The sequence below is a fragment of the Thamnophis elegans genome, chromosome 4, assembly GCF_009769535.1.
Source record: "Thamnophis elegans isolate rThaEle1 chromosome 4, rThaEle1.pri, whole genome shotgun sequence".
NCBI lineage: Eukaryota > Metazoa > Chordata > Lepidosauria > Squamata > Colubridae > Thamnophis > Thamnophis elegans.
Genome location: NC_045544.1, coordinates 62,597,443 through 62,625,440, shown reverse-complemented (window position 1 = coordinate 62,625,440; position 27,998 = coordinate 62,597,443). Strand labels below are relative to the sequence as shown.

The window sequence follows — 27,998 nt, the reverse complement described above, 5'->3', positions numbered from 1 at the left end:
TGAAGAACAAAAAGATCTAAGGCTGGCAGGTATTATTCAGTGTTACACATTAGGGAATAAATCATTACTTATTGTTCAACTTTTCTCCTGAGAAAAATCTGTTTTCTTTATCTATGGAAAAATATTGTCATTCTGGCTTTTGGTGAAAATGTTCCTTGTACTAACTGAATGAATATATAGCTCTATGTGCTCATAATTAATAGTAATTTATCTTCATTTTAGGCCCTTTTATAAAAAGCATGGATTAAAGTATATATATTCAACTTTATAATGTAAGAAAGTAGGCATCTCTTGACCTATATTGAATCCAGTTGGAATACATAAAACAGATACTGTACATTAAGAATTCTTAAGATGGCATAAAGGAAGAAAGTTCAGCCAGATGTTACAGCTGACGTGATATGCAAGGTTGCTTACAATGCTGAGTTAGCACTGAGGTGAAAAGTTCTTTCTAACCCCTCTGTGAACTGAGGTATTCTTCTCAATTAACTGGAGGGAGTTCTTACTATAGTCTTAATTCAGCCTACTAGACGTAACAGATCTGTATTTACAATTAGAGTATAAGGAGTCTGGGTTCTTGATGAGCCAACTTTAAAATATGAAATACCAACTGTAATGATTTGCCCTTATTGTGTGGCTGATCAAGGAAAAGACCATTGGCTTACCTGAATGGTCGTTCTCGAGGTGCTGCAGTGTCCAAGCTCGGGTTAACTTCAGCTTGCTGCCCAAGGAACTGAGTTTAATTTTGACTGTAGCTCCGCCCCCTGGTTACCTCAGGGGCTCAGTTTCAAAAAATGAAGGAGAACAATAGTCCATACTCGAACTAGTCCAAGTCCATGAAAGGTGCTAATAACACACCTCGCGGTCCCACCTTATGGGTGGGTTTGGACACTCCTCAGCGCCTCGAGAACGACCATTCAGGTAAGCCAATGGTCTTTCTCCTAGCCGCTGCTTGGAGTGTCCAAGCTCGGGACATGCCAAAGCTATGTCGAAGTTGGGAGGGAAGAAGAAATGTCCGGGGCCGCGGTGCTTGCCACGACCCTCTGTAGAACTCTTCTCCCAAAAGACGCCTCAGCGGAGGGGAAAGTGTCAAGTCTGTAGTGACGGATGAACGGAGACGGACCAGACCATGTCGCAGCGTGGCAGATTTCTTCAATTGGCGCTTGAGTAGCCCAGGCGGCCGAGGTCGCTGCGCTCCTCATAGAGTGTGCTGTTATACGTGGGGGAACTGGTCTGGCCTGACTCTCGTAAGACATCTTGATGCTCGCTCGGAGCCAGCGTCCGATGGTAGAGGACGTGACTTTCTTCCCCATGGAAGGCGGCTGGAAAGACACAAATAAGGCTTCCGACTTACGGAAGGGAGCAGTCCGTTTGATGTAGATGCGCACCGCCCTCCGCACGTTAAGTTTTTTCCATGTCACTTCTCTCTGGTGCCTGGGTTGAAGACAAAAGTCCGGGAGTATCACCTCCTGCGCCCTGTGGAAGACGGTGTTGATCTTTGGGACGAAGGCCGGATCCAATCTTAAGATGACCCTATCGGGGTGGAAAATGCAAAGGTCACCTCTAACGGATAAGGCAGCCAACTCCGATATCCTGCGGGCTGAGGTGATGGCGACCAGAAAGGCAGTCTTTAGAGTCAGGTGGGGTAGGCCCACCGTCCACAAAGGTTCGAATGGTGGTGCGGCAAGCGCCTGCAGAACGACAGTCAAGTCCCAGGTAGGGTACCTATGGATGGGAGGCGGACACAAGTTGGATGCCCCCTTCAGGAACCCTTTACCTGAGGATGCCGGGAAATCGGTAACTGAGTGTCAGAAGACAGAATGGTGCTCAGAGCCGCCACCTGTCTGCGGAGAGTGTTTGGCGCCAGTCCCTTGTCCAAACCGTCCTGTAGGAATTCATCCTGGAGGATGCCTCAAGGTGATGGGTGAGGCACCAATGGGAGAAGGCCGACCAAGTTGCCTCATAGATTCTGACGGTGGAAGGTTGTCTAGAGGCCTGAATCATCTGGATGACTCTGTCAGAATACCGATGAAGCCTCAGGAGGTTCCCTTCAAGTGCCAGATGGCCAGCTGTAGCCACTGGGGCTCCGGATGTTGGAGGGTCCCCTGGCTGAGGGAAATTTGCTCCTGAGATATGCGCCATGGCCGGGACACCGACAGACTGACCAGGTCGGTGAACCAAGTCCTCCTCGGCCAGTGAGGAGCTACTAGAAGCAACTCCGCCCCCTCCTCCAGAATCTTCCGAATGACGTGCAGAATTAGAGGAAGAGGGGGGAAGGCATACAGTCGACCCGGAGGCCAGCGGGATCTTAGAGCGTCCATGCCCTCCGCCCCGGGGCAGTGGAAACCGGGTGAAGTATCTAGGAAGGTGGATGTTGGCTGGTGAGGCGAACAGGTCGACCACCGGGGGCCCGAACCTCTGGGACAGCTGGTAGAACAGTCTCGGGTGCAGCCGCCATTCCGAGTTCTGGATGGTGGTCCTGCTGAGCCAGTCCGCCGTCACGTTGTCCACGCCGGAGATGTGGTCTGCTCGAATTGACGCCAGATGTCTCTCTGCCCAGCGACCCAGAGCCTCCGCTTCCGACATCAGGGCCAGGGACCGCGTGCCGTCTAGGTGGTTGATGTAGGCCGTGGCGGCGATGTTGTCCGTCAGGATCAGTACATCGCGGCCCCTGACCTGGTCGAGGAAGTGGCATAGGGTGAGTTTCGCGGCCCTGAGCTCTAGCCAGTTCATGTTGTGGGCGAGCTCTGCCTGCGACCACCTGCCCTGGACCACCGAGGTCCCTAGGTGAGTGCCCCAGCCGAAGAGGCTGGCGTCTGTGGTGATGATCAGCCGCTCCGGTTCCCTGAAGTGGCTGCCCCTGAGGATGGCATCCGACAGCCACCAACGGAGGGAGCGGAGGACCTTCGGGGTGACCCGTATCACCCGCCTGAAGTTGCTGGCCTTCTTCCTCTGGAGAGGGAGCTGGAACCATTGCAGTTCTCGCGTGTGTAACCGCGCCCACGGGACCACTGAGATGCAAGACACCAGCCTCCCCATCAGTTGACTTGACAGGCCTCAGAGTCGATGATGGTCCCGAGGTGCTGGATCCTGCAGGTCGGGGTCAGGTGGCTCTTGGTCAGGTTGATGGAGAATCCGTGAAGCTGCAGGACCCTGATGGTGGTGGTCAGGTCTGCGTGGGCTTGCCCCCTGGACGACGAGTGGATGAGGATGTTGTCCAGGTAACATTCCAATCTCACAGGAAGACCCCGGAGCCGTGCAGCCACTGCGGCCAGCAGCTTGGTGAAAGTCCGCGTGGCCGACGAAAGACTGAAGGGAAGGGCCTTGTACTGGTAATGGCGATCGGCGAACTGGAACCTCAAGAACTTGCGATGCGCCGGGTGGATCGGAACATGCAGGTACGCTTCTTTCAAGTCAATTGAAGTCAGCAGATCGCCCGGTCTGACACAGCCCAGGATGGTCTGGAGGGACTGCATTTTGAAGCGCTTGTATGCCAGATGTTTGTTCAGCTGCTTGAGGTCCATAATCGCCCTCACCCCCCCTGATGACTTGGGGACCAGGAAGAGGATAGAATAGAACCCCCTGCCTTCTTGACCCCTGGGGACCTGTTCTATGGCCACTATCTCCAGGAGGTGGCCTATCTCTGCCCTCATCAGTTTGAGCTTGTGGGCGGACCTGGGGACGGGGCAACGGAGGAAGGTTCTCGGGGGAAAGGATAGGAACTCCAGGTCAGCCCGTGGCGAACCGTGTTCCTGACCCAACTGTCCGTCGTGGTTTCCTCCCACTGGGCGGCATAGAGCTGGAGGCGGCCACCTATGGGGGGAGCCCTGTGACAGTCACTTGGATTTCCTGAAAGGCTTATTGGAATAGCTCCCTTGGAAAGGCTTGCGAAACCCCTGCTGCTTCCCTCTGTCCCTAAACAAGGACCTGTCCTGGGAACGATCCTGAGGGGCGCTGTAGGCGCGACTGGGGCTGCCTGAGGAAGTGGAGGGCTCGTTATTCCGAAAGGAAGTCTTGCGGAAAGGCTGGCCCTTCCGCTCCTGTTTCTTAGTGGCTGGGGGGAGCACCTTGCGTTTGTCCTTGGTCTCAGTTAGGAACGGATCCAAGGCATCCCCAAAAAGCTTACCCCCCTTGAAGGGAGCGGAAGCCACCTTCCATTTCACCTTCACGTCGGCCTGCCAGTGGCGGAGCCACAGCAGGTGCCTCAAGGTGACTGCCCTGCCAAAATAAGAGGAGCTGGCAGAAGCTCGCATGGCCCAGGCGGTAGCCTGGTGAGTCTTAAGAGCTGCGGACTCCACCCTCTTGTCCTCCGCCTTAAGCCCTTCCAGCAACTCCGCGGGAAGGGAAGAGGGGGAGGTAAGGGACATGATGGGATCGTCCACTTGGGGGAGCTTTAACAGCTTTTCCAGAGGGGCCTCCATAGTGAACAGCTTCCTGTCCGTCCCACTCGGATTGGCCATTGTCCCCGGCTGAGCCCATTGCCGTTGGATAATGTTTATAAATAATTGAGGGGCAGGCCTTAAAAAGGCCTGCACTGGGATCCTGGGACCTATGGTGACGCCCATGACTGGGTCAGATGTAGGTTTGGCCTCGGGGGCCGGAAGACCCATTTGGGGCCCCGCTGCCCGGGCCTTGGTAAGAAGGACCCTAAACATGGCGGGATTAAATAGCCCTGAGCCAGTGGCCTGCTCAGGGGCGGGGTTCTCATCGTCAGATAGAACCGGAACCTCTACTTCAGCATCCTCCAGGTCTGACACCTCCTTAAGCCCCGTTGGGGTGGGGGATGGTGCCCAAGCTTCTGAAGCCTTAGGGGCCTTGCTTTGGCCTACTACTGAGAGGAGAGACCGGTTAGGGCAGGCTAGAGAGTCTAGCCGAGAGCCTGCAGATCTGTGCTGGCAGGTAGGTCAGCATGGGGTGCCAAGGTTCCCTGCGGCCGCAGCGAGAAGGGATGGTCCCTGCCTGGCCACCCAGAACGAGGTCCCATGCTTAGAGCTGCCCTCCGCGGCGATCTGCTGGATGGACAAGGCTGCGCGGTTAAATTAGAGGCTTCTGAGGGGATTCACGCCAAAATAAACCGTCCAAAATGGCGGGCAGCCACACGCGTGTGCCAGGAGTGAGTTCGGGGCCTTCGGAGCATAGTGCTCCTTGCGAGGGGAATACCAGCTGTTAAGACTCACCCTCGCAGCGTGGGCGATGGCCTCGCGCTCCCCGATCCACAGCACGACTCACGGAGGAGGATAGGCTGGGAGGACTCCAGGCAGCCTGTCCGCGCTGCTAGCAATTACCCCCCCAATGCAAAGGAATATAAGGGGGAAAGGCCTGGCTGGCAGCTGGTTGAAGTGCCACAGAGGGCAACTTGGTCGCTAACTGAATCATGCCATCGGAAATGCCTTTCGATATGGCACGAGCCACAACCTCCTCCATGGCCCTGGACAAAATAGAATCCTGACCCTGAGGGGAGGGGGCTCCAATTCTGAGGGAGCTAAGGATTCCTCCTCAGCCCCCGAATCCAAATCTGCCAGGGAATCTAGAGCCATGGAATGGGTAGGTGATCCCAAGGATGCCCTATGAGGGTTGGGGGAAAACCCAAAGTCCTCACCGCCTGGGCCTAAGGGGCATTCCCCTCACTGAGATTCACCTCTGGGAGACTCACCCTCAAACTCCGCTGGGGAGGGCTCCACAGGATCCTTGCACTGTGCGGCCTGGGCCTTCTGGAACTGCTTTTCCAAGGCCTTCTGGCGTCTCACAGCCATTTTCTCCTCAGCCTTGGAAGGCACCCCTGGTTTGGATTGTCTGCCTTTAAAGGAGGCACCCACCCTAACACTTTTGGCTGCAGGGGTAGGCCTACTGCGCTTTTGGGGGGTAGGCCCTGTCATGGTCTCCTCCTGTCTCTCCCCAGTGCCACCCTGATGGCCTGCCTGCTGTTCCATTGAGGCTGGTTAGAATACAGGCCTGGAGAGGTGATGTAGGCCGGGCTCAGGGCCTCTGATGGCTTCGGGCCTACTGCTGAAAGGCTTCGGGCCTACTGCTGAGAGGCTTTGGCCTACTACTGAGAGGCTTCGGGCCTACTGCTGAGAGGCTTCGGGCCTACTGCTGAAAGGCTTCGGGCCTATTGCTGAGAGGCTTTGGCCTACTACTGAGAGGCTTTGGCCTACTACTGAGAGGCTTCGGGCCTACTGCTGAGAGGCTAACCTAAACTACACTATCTAAGTTAAGAAACCTATGGAATAACCCAAGGAATAAACGAAAATAAAATAAAGGGAGCTACAATCTCTCACAAGAAGGGTCTGAGTGCAGGTTGATGCCCAAGAACTGGAGCTCAGCAAAAGACGTCCTATAGGGCGACTGAGTTTTTTGAAACTGGGCCCCTGAAGTAACCAGGGGGCGGAGCTACAGTCAAAATTAAACTCAGTTCCTTGGGCAGCAAGCTGAAGTTAACCCGAGCTTGGACACTCCAAGCAGCGCCTAGGACAGTGATGGGCAACCTTTTTGGCGTGGTGTGTCAAAAATCGGCAAAAAATCGAGCATAACTCGCATTGTGTGTCACTTCGACAAAAACATAATTTTGCACAATTTATAGTTTAAACTACAAAAATGTATAATTGCAATATATAATTGTATTTAATAAACGAAAAACAAATTATTTAACATACCTGCTTAGTAACTTCTTTGTTCATCAGTCGATTTTGTATGTTGCCCTTGATATTATTGAACTTGTTTGGGGTTCCGTGAACCAGGGCTGTGGAGTCGGCTGCTTCCAGCTCCACATCCTCATCAACATGCTGCTCCAGCCCGCCCCAAGAGAACTCAGATATTCTCTTAATAATTGCATCTTTATTCTGCATATCGTGAAATAGAACTGGCGCACATCTTAGGAGAGTTTCTTTAATAAATTCTCCCTCATTAAGCGCTTTTGCATGCTGAGCTATGGAGTGAGCAATGCTCAAACTTGCAGAGTTTAAATTTGTAGAGCCTTTCATAAATTTAAGGATGGAGTTACCCTTAAACTATTGGCACCCCAATAGTTGCTGCTAATGGCGCTCACAGTTCCCGTTGGCACTCCGCTGTTCCCTGCTGTGGTGCGGTCGTAACCGACAGTCCCAGGAGTAGACTCTCTGTGCCGGCCTGACTGGAGAGAGGCGCGCACTGTTCCCGCGCTCCTCTCCTGCGGGTCCTCCCTCGCCGCGCTGATGACGTGTGTGCGCACGGCACGCACGCCTTACCAGCAGCCCCTGCGCTCAGAAGGGGCGGCGGCGATACAGTAAGTGAGTGTGGGCGGGGGAGATCACACGTCCCGCCCCCCCCCCCGTTCCTCCAGCACAGATTCTTTCATCCTCGGCGGCCGTGCAGGAGCCGAGGATGAATCGCATGAAATCCTGTGCGTGTCACCCCAAATGGCTACGCGTGTCAGCACTGACACGCGTGTCATAGGTTCGCCATCACTGGCCTAGGAGAACTAAATATTCTGCACTTATCAGCTGAAATTTAGTCAAAAAAAATTTTTTTAATCTCCCAAAATGATTGCTTCTAGGGTGCACCTACTAATTAATCGCTGAATCTGATGACAGTAATATCCGTCCTTTGTTTTCCCCTACTTTGAAAAAAAGATCCAAAACTCGTGATAGAATAGCCTATTCAGGCCTACAGCTTTATGAACTGATTGCTGTGTTTTTATTTACAGGCTTACTTTTCTTTTAATTTATAATAAATCAACATATTTCATAGATGAAAGTAAATTATAGTCAGGTTCAATATGTTTAACATATGAAATGAAATATTGTGCACAAAGATGGATGGAACTAATAGTTTCACACACGTATAATGCTGAGCCTTGAAGTGAAAATTGAATAGAAGAATAGCAGTTGGAATTAACTGACATAATTAGTTTTATACAGACTATGAACTGTGCCTTGGTTATTTTTTTCATTCACAGGAAGAAAGCATCGTAAAGGAGATAGACATCAGTCACCATGTCAAAGAAGGTTTCGAAAAAAGCAGATCCCTCTCAATTGAGCTCCTGAAAGTATTGGGACAAGGCTCTTATGGAAAGGTAATGCTTTATGTGTAATTTAGCTTTTTCCAATCTGGTGGAAAAGTTGGTGGATCAGTTCCCAGAATGCAGTGTGATTAGGTTGGAATTCTGAAAGTTGATGCTGTTGTGGAGCCTTTTTGCATTCATAATATTAGGATAATCAGACCAACATTCATCTCAGACATATCTTCATTAGAGAGAGATGCATTCTTTGACTCATATTTTCAGCTTTCTTCCCCTCCCCACTCTTTTCTGACTCCTGGTCTCTTCTTCTGTACCTGGTATCCCTTCCTTACCCTCTTTCATGTTACTATAAACATAAAAGCAGTCACACTTTTTTTTCAAGGATCTAATATATTCTCAAGGATAGGGCCTTTAAAGCAATGGAGAATGAAGGAAACACCCAGTTCTTCTGGTACCTTCTATTATTCCACGTTGACTCAGACCCTCAGCTTTAGAACAATAGTTTTACTTTGTCAGTGGATTACATGAACCAAAATAAAGATGTCCCAGATGCCACAGTTTCCCCCACTTAGCCTACACTTTCAATTTAGCTCCAGTTGTTAAGGAGAACTTTGATTCCCCACAGAGCATTTTCAGGGTCTATAGACATTTGAAATAGGGAAGCAGGAAGATATTTTTGGATAAGGCTTCTTCTATTTATATTAGATACAACTTACAAAATTGGAAGGAAAGCACTGATTAGACTCATGAAAGCTGTCATTTGTAGCTAAATCTGATTCTCCTTCCATTTCCCTTTCAAACCCAATATACTCTTTGAGGAGAAATTGAGAAAGTACTCTTCATCTAGCCTGAATCCATACAACCTTTCAGTACTTCAGTGTTCCACATCTGCCAAGTTAGTATATTTTAAAAATACACCTTTGTTCAAGGCAATCTGTTTTTCAGCTAATGGAATTGTAAGAAATTATTTTGCAGTTGACAGCTTTTGGTAGGAATGAGCAGGTATTAATTTTCATTTGTTATATTTTTATAGGTATAAGTATTTTCCTATCTTCTTAAACATTAGTTAGTGTTTGACTCACATGCTTTGAGAGAAATACAATCAAATGCAATATTACTCAATATTACTCAGGGAACAGCTATTAAATAGAAAGTCACATTTACAGCTATGCTTTCTATAATTGAGGGGGGTAATGGCTCAGTTGCTAAGACGCTAAGCTTGTTGATCAGAAAGGTTGGCAGTTTGGCGGTTCAAATTCCTAGCACTGCGTAAAGGGGTGAGCTCCCGTTACTTGTCCCAGCTTCTGCCAACCTAGAAGTTAGAAAGCATGTAAAAATGCGAGTTGAAATATAGGAACCACCTTTGGTGGGAGGGTAACAGCGTTCTATATGCCTTTGGTGTTTAGTCATGCTGGCCACATGACCACGGAGACGTCTTCAGACAGCGCTGACTCTTCGGCTTTTGAAACGGAGATGAGCACCGCCTGCTAGAGTCGGAAACGACTAGCACATATGTGATAGGGGAACCTTTACCTTACTTTCTATAGTTATAGAAAGGCAAAGCTATGCAAAATCAAATGCTGCGTATTGATTTTTTTCTCCCACTCTTCTTCTCCCACTCAAGAACATACTACAATTCACTCTTCAAAGGTTTGCTGCTTATTTTTTTTAAAAAAATGCAGATATTTAATTTGTGAAGACTTCCTAGATAATCTTAAAGGTTGAATGCCTTTAATATTAGTCAGTGGTATTTTAAAAACTGAACAACCTTTGAGGAATTATTAAAAATAAGATGACCACTCTCGCAACAAAAATGAACCACTTTAGAACTTTATATGACAAAGTTTATTTACTATTTGTTTTATTATCTCTGAACTATTGCAATATAGTTGCCAGTCTTAAACCAGTGAGTTGGATTTCTGAACACAATAGGTGGAAATTAATCTAACAAAGGAAAGGGGTTCCTCCTAATTAGGATGCTTGAAAGCAAGCAAGGTAAATTTCTGGTGAACAGTGATTTTAAAAAATATGTAATCCAATTCAGACCTTTCCCTCTAAGAGCACTTACTGAAAAAATATGTAGCTAACTTTGTTAGTTCCAGTTGTGCCTCTTTCGGCAGATATTGCTAAAGAGAAATCTGTTTACTGAAGAAGACGTTGGCTTTCCCTAAGCCAGCTTTGGGTAGAAGGAACTTTCAAAATATTAAATGTGTTTGTCAAGAAGATATACTTTGCAGTTTTGCGGTATTGTTGATGCCTGGGAATTTACAATTGTCTGAATATTAGATGGTATACATATGTGCATTTTTACTTTAGGGACGGGGGAACTCAGTACATTTGTTTTTGTTCCTGTCATTTGGAAGTTAAGAATGGATATCAAATTTCATAAAATTAGACTAAGGCATATTTTATCTCTTATTGTTCTTGGTTCTATTATTCACATAAAAACCATTATTTTGAGAGGGGAAATCAGGATCATTACCTACAGCTGCTCTCTGAGGGAGATGGACAATTAAGAAATATGGAGTATCAATAAATAACCTTTTCTCCTTTAATTTCCTTTTGCCACTAAATCCTTATTTCACTTCCCTGTTTCCAATAAGACTTGCCCAGGTAACAAGCACCAATGGGACTTTTGAGCGCATGCACTAAAAATAAGCCCTCCCCCCAAAATATTGCCACACAGCAGCAGCCATGAGGTGACCATGCTTGCTGCCTCCTGCACCTCAAAAATAATAAGACCTCCCTGAAAATAAGGCCCAGTGCTTATTTGGGGGGGGGGTCAGGAAAACACGGTATCTGTGTAGGCAAATATATATCTGAAGGACAAAACCTATATAGAAACTTGTTTATATTAAAGAACCTTTTGAGTTTTGAATCAACCCTTATTATTTTCTGAGTATTAGTCTCCAAGATTCTACTTATAGTGCATTAGTCCTTAAAATTGTTTCTAGCTCCAAAAATGATCCAAATAGTAAGTGGAGCCTCTTTTGAAAATCCCACATATCCTCTGTGTTTTTCTTCTGAGCCCATCATGATTTTTAAGTTACTCATTGTAGGCTTAAATTTCTTATAAGACTTTCTTCTATTTCATCCCATATTTTAAGAGCACTTGTAAGCTTACTGTTAAAATCAATTGTGAATTTGGCAGTTTTTTCAAGGATTGTGAGGGCAACTTTTTCTATGAAGTAGTATTTTGACATCAGGTGCTTTTTATCTTTGTTTTGTATTTCTTGTTTTGATTATACTGTTCTGATGGGTTTATTTATTTTTTTATAGGCCACAAAGAACTGTTAAGGAATTGGGCCTCATACAGATTTTCTAAATAAATAATATCGAAGAATAGAGAATGCATACTTACTTGATCACATACCTAGCAGATTCACTTTACATTAAGCAAATGAAACGAATATCATTATTTTAACTGTACTTTATTAAAGTGTCCTTTGGATTTTTCCTCCCCACAGGTATTTCTAGTGAGAAAAATCAAAGGTTCTGATACTGGGCAGCTCTATGCAATGAAGGTACTTAAGAAAGCAACTCTAAAAGGTAAGAAAAGAAACCAGGGTCAGTGTACAACTCTTTTGATTAATAGACAACATTCTTTGTTGCATTCCAGGTTGTATGTACTGAATATATATCTGTCCCATAACAAGAAATTACTCTGTGTATTGTATTTAGCTGTTATACTCTGAATCAACAAAGGTAGCTGGCTAAAAAGGAAATTAGCCTAAAATCCAGCTCCTTTTAAATATGACCAAGGGAAATGGAGCTTGATCTTTCTTGATTTTAAGGAAGAGTGAGTTAATGATCAGGGCAACACAGGTGTGTATCCTAGAGGAGAGTTTTCATACATTTTGTGAGTCCGATGCACTGCTCACAGTCACTCATACATTTGGGTGCCTTTATAGGGCTGTCCTTGAAGAGCATTGGATGTTTCTTCTGGTCCAGAATGCATCAGCAGATGCACTTTTGAGCACACCATGGTACACCCATGTAACATTGCTCTTATAAGAACTGCACTCAGGGTGCTGGTTGATACTTTAAAAACCCTACGTGGCACGGAACCAGTTGTGAGCTGCCTTGTGACTGATAGTTTCAGATCTGGCTGAGTGAACATATTCTAGGTGCTATTGATAAAGCAATGTCATCCGGTGAGTCCCTGGAAGCATGCCTCCTTTGTTATTCTCTGTACCCTATAGAAGTCTCCCCACTAAAATACGGACAATTCCTACTCTGTTAGCCTTTTGCAAGGCCAAAAAATCTTGCCTTTCTTCCAAATATTGGGAGTTGGGACGTTAGCATGGGAACGCCAACATAAATGTATGTGTCTAGTGCACGGGTGTCAAACTCAATTGCCTCACATATCGTGATGTTTTTTGCTTTTATGGAGCTGTTGCCTTTACATGGCCTGCGCATGACACATCTGACTAGGTTGACAGTGATTCTTTATCTAGTAGTTCTTTATTTTATTGAGCTTTAATGCAATTTTAGTCAGTTACTGTTTTAAGGAAATTCTATTTTTATTTTGTTTGCTGCCTAAACTTTCTTGACAAATGGGCAGCAATATATTTGGATTATTTAATATAAGTGAAAATAGAGGCAGTTGCAAATCAGACAAAAAAAACCCCTCCAAATAAAAGTAATTCAGTAGTAGAACTTAGAAAGTTTTCTCTGCTATAAATATGTTCAAGAAGAAGCTAAATAGCTTTGCCAGGAACATTATGAGCTAATATAAAGCAGAGAAATTCTGCCTTGTTTTTAATGGGTTCTCAGTTTGATGAAAAATAATGCACTTTAGAAATCTTTCAGAGAAGAGAATGAGTGAAATATGATGTTCTTGCACTCTCCTATTTGGTTTGTTGATTTATATGCCATTTCTGTTCTCTCAATCACACACCCTTTGCCTAATGGATGCAATTGTGCCTAATTGTGTCAAAGGATCCTAATCCATAAAAGTGAGAAATAAGAGCTTGGAGTAAAGTCAATATTCCACTACAGTACTCATAAATGGAACATCAGGCTTTACATTTCTAAGAATATTCCTTTTTCTGCTTGTACTGATTCCATTCAACACAATATGCCTTTCTATCTTTTCTTATACTAAACTATTCTATCCCATTTTAGATTTTTAGATATGGAAGTTGACTTTAGAGATGTGAATTTAATTATCTTTATAATTTTCATTTGCCTAAATAGGCATTGCTTGATATTTGTAACAGTTTATGAATTAATTTTACAGATCACTGGAGATTTCACATGTATTTAAAAAAAACTTCCGTGCAGTTAACAAAACACCCCATCTGCTAGTTTCCCCACTTCCATTATTGTTCTATGTTACAGTGGAATATTTCAGATAGTACCCCTATTGTCTTCCAATCTGGGTTCTGCTTTTTGAAACTGCGCCTTTGTTTGTAAAGTCAGCTATGTTTTACTTTTACTACTCAAATATCTGATTATTATTCTTTACTATCAATTATTATAAACCACCATACATTGAAAGAAACTGCAGAAATAGCAAACATCTAGTACAGCAATGGCAAACCTTTTTTGCCTCGGGTGCCAAAAGCATACCCCCATAATTTAATGCCCCCCGTGCCATGCTCCCTGCGCATGCATGTGTTGCACCACCACCACCCCACTGCCCCGCGCATGCATGCACAGCTTTCTTGGAGCCTGGGAAGGGTGAAAACAGCTTTCCATGGAGGCCGGAAACGGACCATTTTCTGAATTCTGGTGGGCCCAATAGGTCCGTTTTTCACCCTCTGCAGGCTCCAGAGGCTTTCTAGGAGCCTGGGAAGGGCAAAAAATGGCCCAACATGCAAACCGGAGGTTTGGAAACAGACTTCCGGGTTGCCCATTGGGCCATTTTTCTCCCTCCGGAGGGTGAAAAACAGCCAAAAATCAAGGCAGTTGAGCAGACTGGCCGAAAATCAGCTGGCCAGCGCACACATGCACACTGGAACTGACAGGGCAACACCTTACGTGCACTCAGAAATGGCTCTGCATGCCACCTGTGGCACACATGCCATAAGTTCACCATCATGGATCTAGTATATTGGAAGGATCTTAGAGGTGGGAAAAAGAGATGTTGCCTAGGAAATGGTCAGGTAAGAGACAGCATAGCGCATAGCAGGACAGTGGGTGGGGCAAGAGGCTCAGAGTTATCCTCCCTAAATTTTCAGGCTGAAAAGGTGTCAGTGGAGAATTGTACTTTTAGACATGCAGGGTTCTGTTAATGTCGCTGTACAATGAAGTAGAATTGGATTGTTTGGTTGTATTTCTTGTTTGGTATTCTTGATTTGGCTGACATCCCCTATGCCAGGGATGTCAAACTCACGGCCTGTGAGCTGGATGCATCACACACTGGCCACACCCACATCTGATTTAGCAAAGGGGGAAAGTTGTGATACATCATGTGAAGATGCCCTGATGATGAGAGTTTGACACCCCTGACCTATGTCCTTTGATTTGTAGCCGCACTCATAAGCAGAAGATAATGCTTACAGGGCTTATATTGAGAGACATGAAGTGTTCAATAAATGTCAGAATCCTCTGAACCAGCCCTAAATTGGATTAGGGTGGGTCATATATTTGAGCAGACTGGCTGAAAAAATTGAAGAAAAATACCATTTCTTGGATTACCTGAAAGACCATCGCACCTTTTTTCCCCATCTCTTCCTGAAGATATTGTGCATATTATAATAGCCAAGCCAGATTGCCAAAGAAACCCACCTAGATTGGCTCTGATGGGGGAAAATTGAATAGAGAGGGGAGAAAAAAGGGGGGTGATATGTCTGCTGCAAATGCTGTAAGTCCATCTGAAAAAAAAGATAATGTTGTTTTCGTCTTACAGAAAATAAGCTGCTGTTCTGGTTCCTATTATATTCTGATTAATAGCTGAGGTTCAGAAAAAGGTCACTGAATCAGTTTACGTGTTTTATCCTTTCTTACCACAAAGCATGTAAATGAGGGCTGTGAGTGCCTCCACTTGCGTACTGGACCCGTGTCCCTCATGGCTGGTTACCAGCAGCAGTGAGGTGACACGAGGCTGGATCCAGGCGGTCGTGACCGCCTCTCTCCGGGAGGGAACTTCCCCGCCGCACTGAAAGCGGCGGTGGTGAGACCCCTCCTAAAGAAGCCATCTTTGGATCCAGCTGTCCTTAATAACTATCGTCCAGTCTCCAACCTTCCCTTCCTCGGGAAGGTTGTTGAGAAGGTGGTGGCCTTTCAGCTCCAGCGGTCCTTGGAGGAAGCAAACTATCTTGACCCCTTCCAGTCAGGCTTCAGACCCGGTTACAGCACAGAAACCGCTTTGGTCGCATTGACCGATGATCTTTAGAGCCAGAGATGGAGGATTTTCCTCCATCCTGGTTCTCCTTGACCTCTCAGCGGCTTTCGATACCATCGACCATGGTATCCTTCTGCGACGACTGCGGGAGGTGGGAGTGGGAGGCACCGTACTGCGGTGGTTCTCTTCCTACCTCTCGGACAGGTCGCAGTCGGTGTTAGTGGGGGGGCAGAGATCGTCCCCTAGGCCCCTAACATATGGGGTGCCTCAGGGCTCGGTCTTATCCCCCCTACTATTCAACATCTACATGAAACCGCTGGGAGAGATCATCCACAGGCACGGGATCAGATACCATCAATATGCGGACGATACTCAACTGTATCTGTCCGCCCCGTGCCAACTCAATGAGGCGGCAGACGTGATGAACCGAGGCCTGGAGGCTGTTATGGACTGGATGCGGGCTAACAAGCTTGTGCTCAACCCAGAAAAGACCGAGTGGCTGCTGTGTTTCCCTCCCAAAGATTCCACCAATATTCCATCTCTCAGGCTGGGGGTCAAATTCTATACCCCTCAGAGAGGGTTCGCAACTTGGGAGTCCTCCTAGATCCACAGCTATCGTTTGACCACCACCTAACGGCTGTGGCTAGGGGGGCATTCGCCCAGGTTCGCCTGGTGCGCCAGTTGCGACCCTACCTGAATCGGGAGGCACTCACAACAGTCACTCGGGCCCTTGTGACCTCTAGGCTGGAATACTGCAATGTGCTCTACATGGGGCTGCCCTTGAAGAGCATCCGGCGTCTTCAGCTGGTACAGAACGCGGCCGCGCGAGCGATTGTGGGTGCACCGCGGTTCACCCACATAACACCTATCCTCCGCGAGCTGCGCTGGCTACCTGTCGATTTCCGGATGCGCTTCAAGGTGCTATTAGTCACCCATAAAGCCCTGCATGGTAGTGGATCTGGATACTTGAGAGACCGCCTTCTGCCAATTACCTCCCTGCGACCAATTAGATCACACAGATTGGGCCTCCTCCGTATTCCATCGGCCAGCCAGTGTCGGCTGGCAACCACAAGGAGGAGGGCCTACTCAGTAGTAGCCCCGACCCTTTGGAACGAACTCCCCGTGGAGATTCGTACCCTCACCACCGTCCAGGCCTTCCGCACAGCCTTGAAGAACTGGCTAGCCCGTCAGGCCTGGGGACAGAGATAGTTGCCCCTCCCGAATGATGAATGCATGTTGCCTATTGTTTTTATTACATGTGTCTATGTCATTGTTTGCATTTCCCCCCCCTGATTTTATGTGAGCCGCCCTGAGTCCCCTCAGGGAAAAGGGCGGCCTACAAATGTCAATAAAATCAAAATCAAATCAAAATCAAAAAATTCTATTCTTTTCTTTTCAGCCTTTTAGAACACTTTTTAGAGATCTTTCATTTTTTCCTTCCAGTAAAAATTGTGCGCTCTTCTCTTATTTTTTCTCATCTTGATATCATGATGTCAACATGGTCACTTTCTGCAAATGGCACTATGCACCTTCATTTCTTCAATCATTTCATGTATGTTGGCAAGAATTAGGTTCTCAGTTCTTTCTTTTATTCCTGACACATAAAGTTACCAGCAAGACAAAACAGGAATTTTTTAAAACTTCTGCACTTAGCAATAGAGTTGGATGTACTTCTGTACTTGGAGAAGTTCTGCTTATATTGAATATCTGGATTGGAGATATTGGAGACCTTCTCCAGCAGTTTTATAAGCATCATGGTGGGGGGGACAAGATGAAGCTCCTTAGGGCCTTCTAGGTCAATGTTGAACAGTGTTTCTCCAGCACTACCTATTTGAAAAGGCCTGACAGAAAGACTTGTATCACTGTTCCAACAAATGATCCAGAGTTGGATCTGTGATGAACAGTACTGAAAGTGCTGAGATGACTAGGAGAACTATTAAAACCGTATACAGTTTCCAGCTTAAGTCACCCCCAAGTTGAACAAAGCAATTTCAGTATCCTATCTGACTGACAGCTCAGTTGAAATACACTAGATCCAGAAAATCAGTACTATTCAGATATATTAGTACTTTAAGCCCCCAAATCCTGGCCCTTGTTCTTAGAAAGAAGCATTTGAGGGTGGTCTATAATTGCTCAATTTATCAGTAAAGGTTTTTAAATGGCCTCCCTTGGATTGGGGGCACATATTCCTCCCATAAGGTGTTGATGGTTTTCCTTAACAGGGACCTGATAAAGGTGGACTAAACAGATCATACCTCTCATCTCTAGAATTGTTCTAGACTCTACCACTTAATCTTGCTCCTTTGCAATGCTAAATTGTAGCATCAAGACACTAGAACATTAGAGAAGGAAGATTCATTTTTCATCTAATAAGGCACAGCGTAAAGCCCATTTGAAGGCCTATGCTATGATGATAAGTACATCAGAAAGGCCATTTTTCTTTGTCCAGATACATCTCAAATTTGTGTTTGTTAGATTGCATGAGTTGTGAATGGGCTGAATCATACTCTTTGTTCATCTCTTCCTCCTTCCAGAATCATATAATTATCAAAGTGCTTTTGAACATATCTTGTGGAAATAAAGTTCTTGTGGAAATAAAATTCTTGTATTCAGGCCATGTACAATAAAATTCTTGTATTCAGTGCCATTATTACTATAGAAGATATCTAATGAATCTGTTAAACAGGTGAACTGGATTAGTTACAATTTTTGTCACTCAACAGAGATAGTTTGAGCAATATGTTTTGCCTCTTATTCTTTACATTTTTGCTCAGCTTAGCTTCCAGTTAATTCATAAGAGGTTATTAGAAACACTTTTGTTAACACCGTAAATGCCTCTCTGGGGATTAAAAGGACACTGCCTTCTTAAAAGAGGTAATTATTAGTCCACTTATAAAGAAGTCTCTGCTAGTGCCTTGGGACATAAGCATGAAAGGCCAAACCTTTTACACGGTTGAGCAAGGCAACCAAGAGCGGCAATCTAGGAAAAAGTTGTTTCTTACCCATTTCAAATTCACTTGTGGCTATGGAACTGAGGCTGTTAGACTAATTAATTATCTTTGGGGATCATCAAATAGCGATTATAATTGTATTCTTGACATCTCAGCAGTTTTCAGTACTATCTACTATGATATCTTTTTATCACCTGAGAAGTCTAGGGAGTAGCAACACGGCATTAGAATGCATTTGCTGTTATTTCTTATATAGTATATATAATGCAGTGCTAAATTTTTAAATGGTAAGAAATATTATTTTCTCACTGAAGAATGGAATGCAGTAATGAAATCATAGCATCAGTTTATTGTTGTGTTGTTATGATTGCTTTCCTGCAGAACATTCCTATTACTGGCATAGGGATTCTTTAACCAGGAGCAGAGTTTTTAAATTAAATCAATCACAATTCCCAACATGCACTACAACGTCATTTTTGGACTTAAAGGGCAGTTATTACGACAGCTAAATTAAAGGTTTAAGTAAGTGCTCTGAATTATCTCCTCCACCAGCAGCAAGCAGATCAGTAAATCTGTCCTGGTTGAGCTTTTATTGCTGTTACAAGCTGAGTTGCAGTGCCCAAATTTTTCTTAGTATAAAATTCAAGAGCCCTGAGAGGGGATCTTGTAGCATAATTGAATCATTTTTGCTTTTCTTCCCTTCCTCCACTATATTGGAAATATGTAATTTTCATTTCTGGGAATATTTTCCTGAATAAAATGATAGAAGACAAAAGTGACACATCGAATTCTTTCCATCTAGCCTCTCAGAGTGTGTAGAATTGGTTGGATTACAAATTGTGTAAATAAATGAAACAACCAATAAATAGGTTACCAACTCAGGAGTTGCCACAAAAAAGAGGGAGTCAAGCTATTCTCCAAAGCACCTGAGGGTAGAACAAGAAGCAATGGGTGGAAACTAATCAAGGAGAAAAGCAACTTAGAACTAAAGAGAAATTTCCTGACAGTTAGAACAATTAATCAGTGGAACAACTTCCTTCCAGAGGTTGTGAATGCTCCAACACTGGAAGTTTTTAAGAAGAGATTGGATAACCATTTGTCTGAAATGGTGTAGGGTTTCCTGCCTAGACAAGGGGTTGGACTATAGAAGACCAACCCGGAAGACGTCTCTTCTGTTATTCTATTCTATATTGATCTATGTGATAGAGGATTGACATACAGCGCAGTAGCAAAGTTTCTAGGTGGCGTACAGTAACAACAAGAAAATTAATACATTGCAAATTAAATATGATGGAGTATTTAAAAACATCCAGTGACAGAAAATAAAACTACAGTGATAAATTGTCAAGCAATTTGTACATAGATAGAAGTAGGGGTAGATACAGATATATTTGAACTAGGTTTTAAAGAGCCTGAAAAAGAGGGGTTGCTTAAAGCCCCAAATCTACCAAATAGGTAAACAGTGAGTGCCTAGCATGTAAGAGATGAAGGAGAAAGCCCTTTCTGTAATTAACACTCATTTGTCTGGGACACTGAGTTTAAATGGTTCACAGGCTAAAGAGACCACTGTACAGACAAACCCCACCTGCCTCTCAAGCCATCAAGAGAATGCCCAGGTATCAATTAACTTGGAAATGTGGGAGGGAAAACCCTAGAATTTATACTATGGGGCAGAACCCATAGAACGGTTTTAACTTCTTTGCACTATAGAGAGCAGAATCAATTGGGTATAAGACTTTATAGTTGGTTGTAATCAAGATCCCTAAAATGTCTTTTACAACTATCACAATAGGATTCACATTGTGCTAAGTCAGAATTAAATCATGTAGTTTACTATCAAACACAGCAAGCAAAGATGATCCTTGCTATCTATGACCTTGTTTCCACAGTTTCACATACAGTATATTTAGTTCAGGCACTATCTTTTGTGCCTTTACCCATGCAAAAAATGTCAAATGAACTTTTGTGCAAAAAAAAATGTTTAGAATCCTGTCCCCTTACTTTACTTATACAAAAAAGATGGATTCCACTCAGTGCTACTGATTCATGCCATACCAAAAACCATTTTCATGTATTGCACTATTTCATTGTCACACAAATCCACCGAGGATGTTTTTTACATCTACTTTGCTTGCATGGATTTATTTGTAATTCCAGACTTGTCCTGACTCCTGACCAGCATCATTCAAAATGAATTAAAATGCAAACAGTAGGACAAATGCTTTGGTTACGAAAATATCTTCTTAATAGAGGCATGAGTTTGTCTGGTAGTATCATCTGTTTCCTTCCATTCCCAGTGAAAAGTTCTGGTTATTGATATTCATAAGGCAATAAAAAACATAATACAGTAATGTAAATCAGTGTGAAGGGAAATTGTAATTGATGAAAGCCAGAAAGAATTCCTATTATGAACAACTCATAATAGAGGAGATCCCTCAAGATCTTCTTTTATGATGATGAAGATGATAGAGATAATGATTGCATTATGTCTTTGTTAGAATATAGGTGATAAATAAAATGGATAAGTTCAGATTTGGAGACTGTCAAGTTTCAAGAATTTCTGCTTCCTTGATTACTAAGTAATCAATTTGCCATTTTTTCCTGTCAACCTCCTCCTCCTCTTTTCACAGGTAGAACATGATAGAATTCTTTATCGGCCAAGTGTGATTGGGCACACAAGGAATTTGTCTCTGGTACATAAGCTCTCAGTGTACGTACAAGCAACAAGTGATAAATCATGATCACAATCATAACATGCAATCCACACAAATCATAAGATACAACATTCAGTGATAGTCATAGGACACTAAATATCAATCAGGATAAATGATGAGATACAAACAACAAAGTTATAAGTCATAAGAAGCTAAGAACATATATGTTGTGCCCTGTAGTGTTTTTTATTTCCCCTGCCAAGTTCCCAACCTTCATGTTCATTATTATTTTCTTCCACACCACTCACTTCTCACTTGCTTACTCCATCTCAAACTGCACTTCTGCAAGCTTTATACACTTTTCTTTCCTGCCAGGTTATTATTGGGGCAGAGCATCTTATCTCTGCTGTTAGTTTCATCTCTTCATCACCCTCAACTAGCTCAGCTGCCCATTCATTTCCAGAAATTCTTAGTTTCTGCAGCCTGCATACTCCATAACCAGGAATAACTGCAACAGCTGATTTTCATCTTCAATCTTGGAATTGTTGTGATGCTGTTATCATGGGCTCTGCATCTATTGCTATTCTCTCAAAATCTCTATTTGCAACCTCAACTGAAAATATTCCCAGGAGTAAACTCAATTGTTGGAGACTACACAAACATCTTTTTTAACTTTCTGCTTGTGTTATCCTGTTTAGCTTTTTCAAGATGAGCCAGTTAACATCTGCCTTAGTTGCATAATCTATACTTAGGATGTAGAGTGATTGCTGTTTTTATATACATACACAATTTTATTAAAGATTTTTAATAAGTATAGAAGTTACATGAAGTAGTATAAGAAAAAGAAAAGAAAGAGAAATGCAGGTGCAAAAAGGAAAAAAGTAAAGAAAAAAAAGAAAAATAGCCATTTTCATCAACTATTCCTCCATTGTTGATGATGCTGAAGTTTCCCATCTTTGTACATGCAACAATATTGTTGTACAAAGTTCAGTCACTTTATTCCAATTGTTTGTACAATTTTGCTTTGCTGGGTTTTGATTATGATTTAAGTAAAGTTGCTGAAACAAATAAAACAGACTTTTATTTCTTGTTTTTAAATTGGTGTATGACAGTAAAACAATTACCTAAAATCTATGAAAATTGTGAAAAATTTAAAATGGTAACATGAAAATATCAGATAGCTTAAAGACCATCAATTATTCCATCAGTAGAACTCCAAAAGAAGCCATTCTCCAATCCTATAAACAATGTTTAATAAATCATTTCAAAATAAATCAGATATGACCAACAGCAGCATTGTTAATTGGGAAAAACATTAACTACGTATATAATGGAAAAAGTCTTAGCAAGAGGCAGCATCTGGCCAACTATATCTGGGCTCAAAAGCTAAACAGGATTGGCCTGGATTATTACTTAGATCAGCAGGAAATTCCAGAACTGGGAAATGACAGAACACCCCTGAAGAATGCAGTGACAAACTCTTTCTGCATTGTTTTAAGAAACACTGCATGATTGTGACCACATAATTACCATTCTGGAGCGAACTGTGACTTGAAAAATTCTTTGCCTTTAATAAGGCAGAGAAGTATAAGCAACATATTTACTTTATTTAATAGTACATGCATACTGTATAGAATGGGATGCAGTGGCTCAGTGACGAAGACGCTGAGCTTGTCAATCAGAAAGGTTGGCAGTTCGGCTGTTCGAATCCCTAGTGCCGTGTAACGGAGTGAGCTCCTGTTACTTGTTCCAGCTTCTGCCAATCTAGCAGTTCAAAAGCATGTAAAAATGCAAGTAGAAAAAATAGGAACCATCTTTGGTGGGAAGGTAACAGCGTTCCATGCTCCTTTGGTATTTAGTCATGCCGGCCACATGACCATGGAGACTTCTTCAGAGTGCGCTGGCTCTTCGGCTTTGAAATGGAGATGAGCACCGCCGCCCCCCTAGAGTCAGGAACGACTAGCACATATGTGCGAGGGGAACCTTTACCTTTATACTGCATAGACAAGACTAATCCTCAATTACTATCACAATAGCGTCCAGAATTTCTGCTGCTAAGCAAGGCGATTGTTCAGTGAGTCGAGCCTGTTTTTACAATCTTTTTATATTTGCTATGGTTGTTAAACAAAACACTGCAATTGTGAAGTGACTCATTTGGTCATTAAGTGATTCTAACTTCTCCCAATTACTATGCTTATCACAAGCTTGCTGGGAACGTTGCAAATGAAGATCAGATGACCTGGATGCCGCAACAGTCGTAAATACATGCCAGTTGCCAAGCACCCAAATTTTGATCACATGATCATGGGGATATTACGATGGTCATGAGTGCAAGGATTAGCCGTCAAGTCATTTTTTTCAGTGCTGTTATAATGTTGATTGGTCATTAAACAAATGATTGAAATTTGAGGGCTATCTGAAGTCTCAGTTGTCTTTGGTCTTCAATATAGTCTTATCAAAGTGAGATGAAATAGTCAATCTGTTTGGAGAAAAGTCTGAATGTTAGAAAGCATTACTTAAAATCTCTTGGAGAAAGAAAAGTGCATCAATGTTGTCAGTCCTGAAGATCCAAAAAAAGAAGAGGCATTACTGGGGAACATCTCCAGTTGGGACGATGGATTGATTCAACCATGTGATGGACATGTGGGTGCAGGGGAAGGGACTTTGACTTTCATTTTAGGTAGGGAAAACACGGGGGCTTTCAAATTTGGGTTTTGCCAGTTGTGCAGTGGTGTATTAACCATTAAGCAGACTAAACACGTGCTTAGGGCACCAGGCCCAAAGAGGGCACCACAAAGTTGAGAAAGAAAGAAAAAAACCAATGAAGATTTGTACAGGATGTACAAAGGAGGGGGGCACCAAGATTTGTCAGTGCTTAAGGTACCAGTGAGCCTTAATCCGCCACTGCAGATGTGCCAATAAGACATCTGTAATAAAAAGGAACTTTGAGGAACTGCAGACCTCTCAAGAGTCTTCCTTGGTTGGGGGTGTTACTTGGAACCCTGACAGATATACCACAATAAAATTCAGGATTTGAGCCTATTGAATAGAGGAGGTTTAGGGTGGGCTTTGAGAGTGATGGAATGATGTGCAGAAGAAAGAACCAAATTTTAATGCTAGTAATCTAACCTAATAATTCCCTGATCCTCAGGATTTGCAAGCAGAAGATTTTCCCATCATTAGACCATTGATCTTTTAATGGAAGTGACAGGGATTAGAAAAAGAGCCGTGTGAAATCAAGAATATGTGCTGCTATTAAGCCGCAGCCTCTCCTTGGGTTTCATGTGTTGTATTTCACCTTTTGTTCCCTCTTATTTTGCTTTTATTTCATCATGATAACACTGTGATATTCTTATAGAAAAAGAGCATTGATATGATAAGAACAAAATAACTCTATTAAAATGCCACTCTTGAGCTTTTTCTGTGGAAGTTTGATTCAATTATATAAGGATGTCACTTCGTAAGTTATTAAATTTGGAAAACTAGCAACCTTTATGTGAATCTTAACTTCTAAATAACAGATTTCTTTGTATTCTTTTTTATTTTTCTGTGCTTGCTAACAAGGCAGCATTGACTAGATAATGGTTTCCTAGGATGCTTTTGCCATGTATTTGAGAATAACATGTATTCCTCTTCTATCTATCGACATACAGTATTCTCTAATTTTGGAGTGGTCTGCATATAATTTTCGGTAATACAATTGCTTTTCAAAACATTTTATAATTTCTGAATTTGTTTTTCAAAACAAAAAATACCACATACAAAACCCATGCAGCATTTCCAAAGGAACCATTATCATTAATGATTTAACATTTAACTAATTTGTCAGATTTGGGGGATTCTAAAAAATGTTTATGCCGTGTCAAATTGCATAATGAGTGTAATTTGCAAATGTTTTTGGCTCAAAATGTTTCTTAAGGTGCTGTGGGACTATTTTTTGAGGGAAAGAAACCCCATGTAATCATTCCTTGATTATAATACTAACCCTGTAAGTATTTTTAGTACTCTATAGTGTTAGAAGAAATGTCCATCTGGGTTCAGTTCCAAGTGGGGAGAAAGACACTGGATTCATGGAAGTTGCTCTACATGGGGCTGCCCCAGAAGAGTGTTCGAAGACTGCAGTTGGTCCAGAATGCAGCCGTGCGAGTTATATTGGGTGTACCTAGATACTCCCATGTTACACCCATCCTCCGCGAGCTGCACTGGCTCCCCATTGGTCTCCGGACGCGCTTCAAGGTGCTAGTCGTTACTTTTACATGGTTTAGGACCTGGCTACCCGAGAGACCGCCTCCTGCCACTTACCTCCCAACGACCAACAAGATCGCACAGATTGGGCCTCCTCCGGGTGCCTTCGACCGGACAATGCCGGCTGGCGGCTCCCTGGGGGAGGGCCTTCTCTGTAGCTGCGCCGGCCCTATGGAACGATCTACCTGTAGAGATCCAGACCCTTACCACTCTCCCGGCCTTCCGTAAAGCCACCAAGACCTGGCTGTTCCGGCAGGCCTGGGGCTGTTGATCGATATCCAGCCCCACTTTGACAGAATGGATGATGTGGAATTTTAATATTGTATCTTTTATTTCAATTTTAAATGCTTCTTTTATCATGCCTGTAAGCTGCCCAGAGTCCCAAGGGAGTGGGCGGCATACAAATTTCAATAAATTGAAATTGAATTGAATTGCTTGGAAAGAAGGTTTATTAACAGAATCACATGGTTTGAGGTCCTGGGCAAAGGAAAAAGGGAAGAAGTGTTGAGAGTACCTGGGTTTTATGCCCTCTGTTGGGCTTTGAATTTGAGTGTGTGTTCTGGTTGATTGACAGACTCTCGTGGGACCAGGCAGGGATAATTCTGTAGGTTGTCTGTGTCCCAGGCTTGGTTGAGCCTTGCTGGGTGATGATGTAATGAAGGGGCTTTGGGCAATTCCTATTATGATTGTGCTTGAACAGTAGTGGGTTTCAGCTCCCATTGCAACCAGTACGCTGCAATGGGAGCCGGCTGTGCAACACGGGCACGTGTGCTTCGACGTTCTAGCTGCTCGGTGGAGCATTGCGCAGGCGCCGTATGCTGCGCACGTGTGCGCAGATGGCCCGTTTCCTTCAGATACAGGTAAGGAACGCGGGTGGGTGGGTGGGGCCTCCACAGCACCATTCCAGTATGGTGGCTGCTGCTTCCGGCAGGCACAGGTATGCATGTACCGGGGCGTATTGCCTGCAACCCACCACTGTGCTTGAAGGAGGTAGATCTTTGTTATGTAGAATAGACTGCCCCAGGACTTAATGGTCCATTAACAAAGGTGGGGTGGGACTGAGTTTCTGCTTCCCCTTTTAGGGGATATATTCTGCCCTCTTAATATTTCCTAAAATATTTCATTTTTCTAGGAGATGGGTGGGTGCTAACTTCCTACAATAGTTATAGTAAGTCCAATTGCGTTCAGTTAGATTTATTCCAAATACGTATAAGAATAAAAATCAGACCAAACCTGTGAACTGGAGAGAAAGAAACCAAAGACATTTGTGCAGCCCAGTTAAGATTAACTCTCTTTTTCCACTACATCCCCACCACCACCACCACCACTTTCCTCTGCACCGATTTTTCCCTCGCTCATTGGTTTCAGCAGAAGAAAATCACCTTAGCTTTACAAAAAGACTTACTTTTCTCTTGTTTCAAGGCTGAATCCAGATAGTAAAAAGGGTTTCAATTAGGCAATTACAAACCTTCTGCTCCCATACATATTCTGTGTTTGCATCCAGTACTGTTAGAGCTTTAATAGGATTTTCTTCAGTGGGTCTCCATGAGGAAAAAGAAGTCTCTGGAATCCAGAATTATTGTCTCTTTAAAGTACACCAAAATTGATTTTGCTTAAAAAAAAAATCTGTCTAAATTCACCTCACCCACCTGACAGCTACTCAGCAGGGATATTTAAGTCTACAAATTTAACATCTTATTTTCCTGCTGAGGCAAATCATACCTATTTAACTAAAGCACATCATATTATAGCCATTAAAGCTACAGAATCTCTCTCAGGAGAAAAATGTTCCAATCTTCCTTGGAACATGAATGGCATGCCTTGCACTAACTAACATAGTGATGTTAGTTAAATACAATTTGCCCCAGACCACATCTCACAAGCAATTAATCATTACAATGTAGAAGCACCTATGACTTGACTTTCAAAATTAATATTCTGATCCTTAGGAAATAATCATAGCCTAGAAAGAGAAGCCTGCTAAATATTTTGCATTATTCTGTAAAATAGTTGGATGAAAACCACTCCATTCCTGCTGCTAAACAGACTCTTGAGTAAGTTCCTAACAGCTGCACTTTCAGTAAACAATTATACAACTTGGTCTAAAGCAGTGGTGGGATTCAGCCAGTTTGCACCTATTCGGGAGAACTGGTTGGTAACTTTCTAAGCAGTTTGGAGAACCGGTTGTTGGAAGAAATCCCATCTTGTTTTTTTTCATTTTCCAGGGCTAATCCTGTAAGGAAGACAGGAAGGAAACATTCTGGTGTTGTCTCTAGCTTAATTTTTATTGCCCTGCTTACAGAAACTGCATTTCCTGTTAACCCTTGTTACATTGTAACAGCTAAGGCAAAGCGCCCATCAATGTGAGTGACATTGAGCTGGCCACGCCCACCCAGTCACATGACCACTGAGCCACACCTACCCAGCTGGTCATTAGGTCAGAAAACCGGTTGTTCAATTATTTGAATCCCACCACTGGTCTAAAGTGTTTATGGAAGCAGAAAACTCATAACAGTTACTACTGTCTAACTCAATCTCACATATCCATCGCCTTCCTTAGCTGGCTAATCGTGTTACATGGCAAGTTTACCAAAGAACTCTTATATGTTATCACCGATCTTATTGTTTATTTATTAAATTTATATGCCTTCTATTTCCCAATAAAGCAGTTGTTATTATTGTTCTCATGTAAGAATAAGACTATTGTAGATATATAATCAAAATATATATACAGTATATTTAACACCTGATTGAGACAGCCAATCCAGGAAGAAATTGTGATCACAAGCATCTGCAGGATTTCATCAAAATTATGAAAGCAACATCTCACTGAGAGTTTTGCCCTTTTGTATTTCTGTGAG

At 43.5% G+C, this 27,998-nt stretch overlaps 1 protein-coding gene across 1 annotated transcript in view; it reads left to right on the top strand.

The window, feature by feature from the left end:
* RPS6KA2 (ribosomal protein S6 kinase A2) overlaps positions 1-27,998 on the top strand; it is a 148,658-nt gene that overhangs the window by 48,437 nt on the left and 72,223 nt on the right. Inside the window, exons 2-3 of the mRNA XM_032215291.1 lie at positions 7,934-8,050; positions 11,464-11,545. Of these exons, the coding sequence (XP_032071182.1) occupies positions 7,934-8,050; positions 11,464-11,545 (199 nt within the window). The remainder of the gene's footprint in view (positions 1-7,933; positions 8,051-11,463; positions 11,546-27,998) is intronic.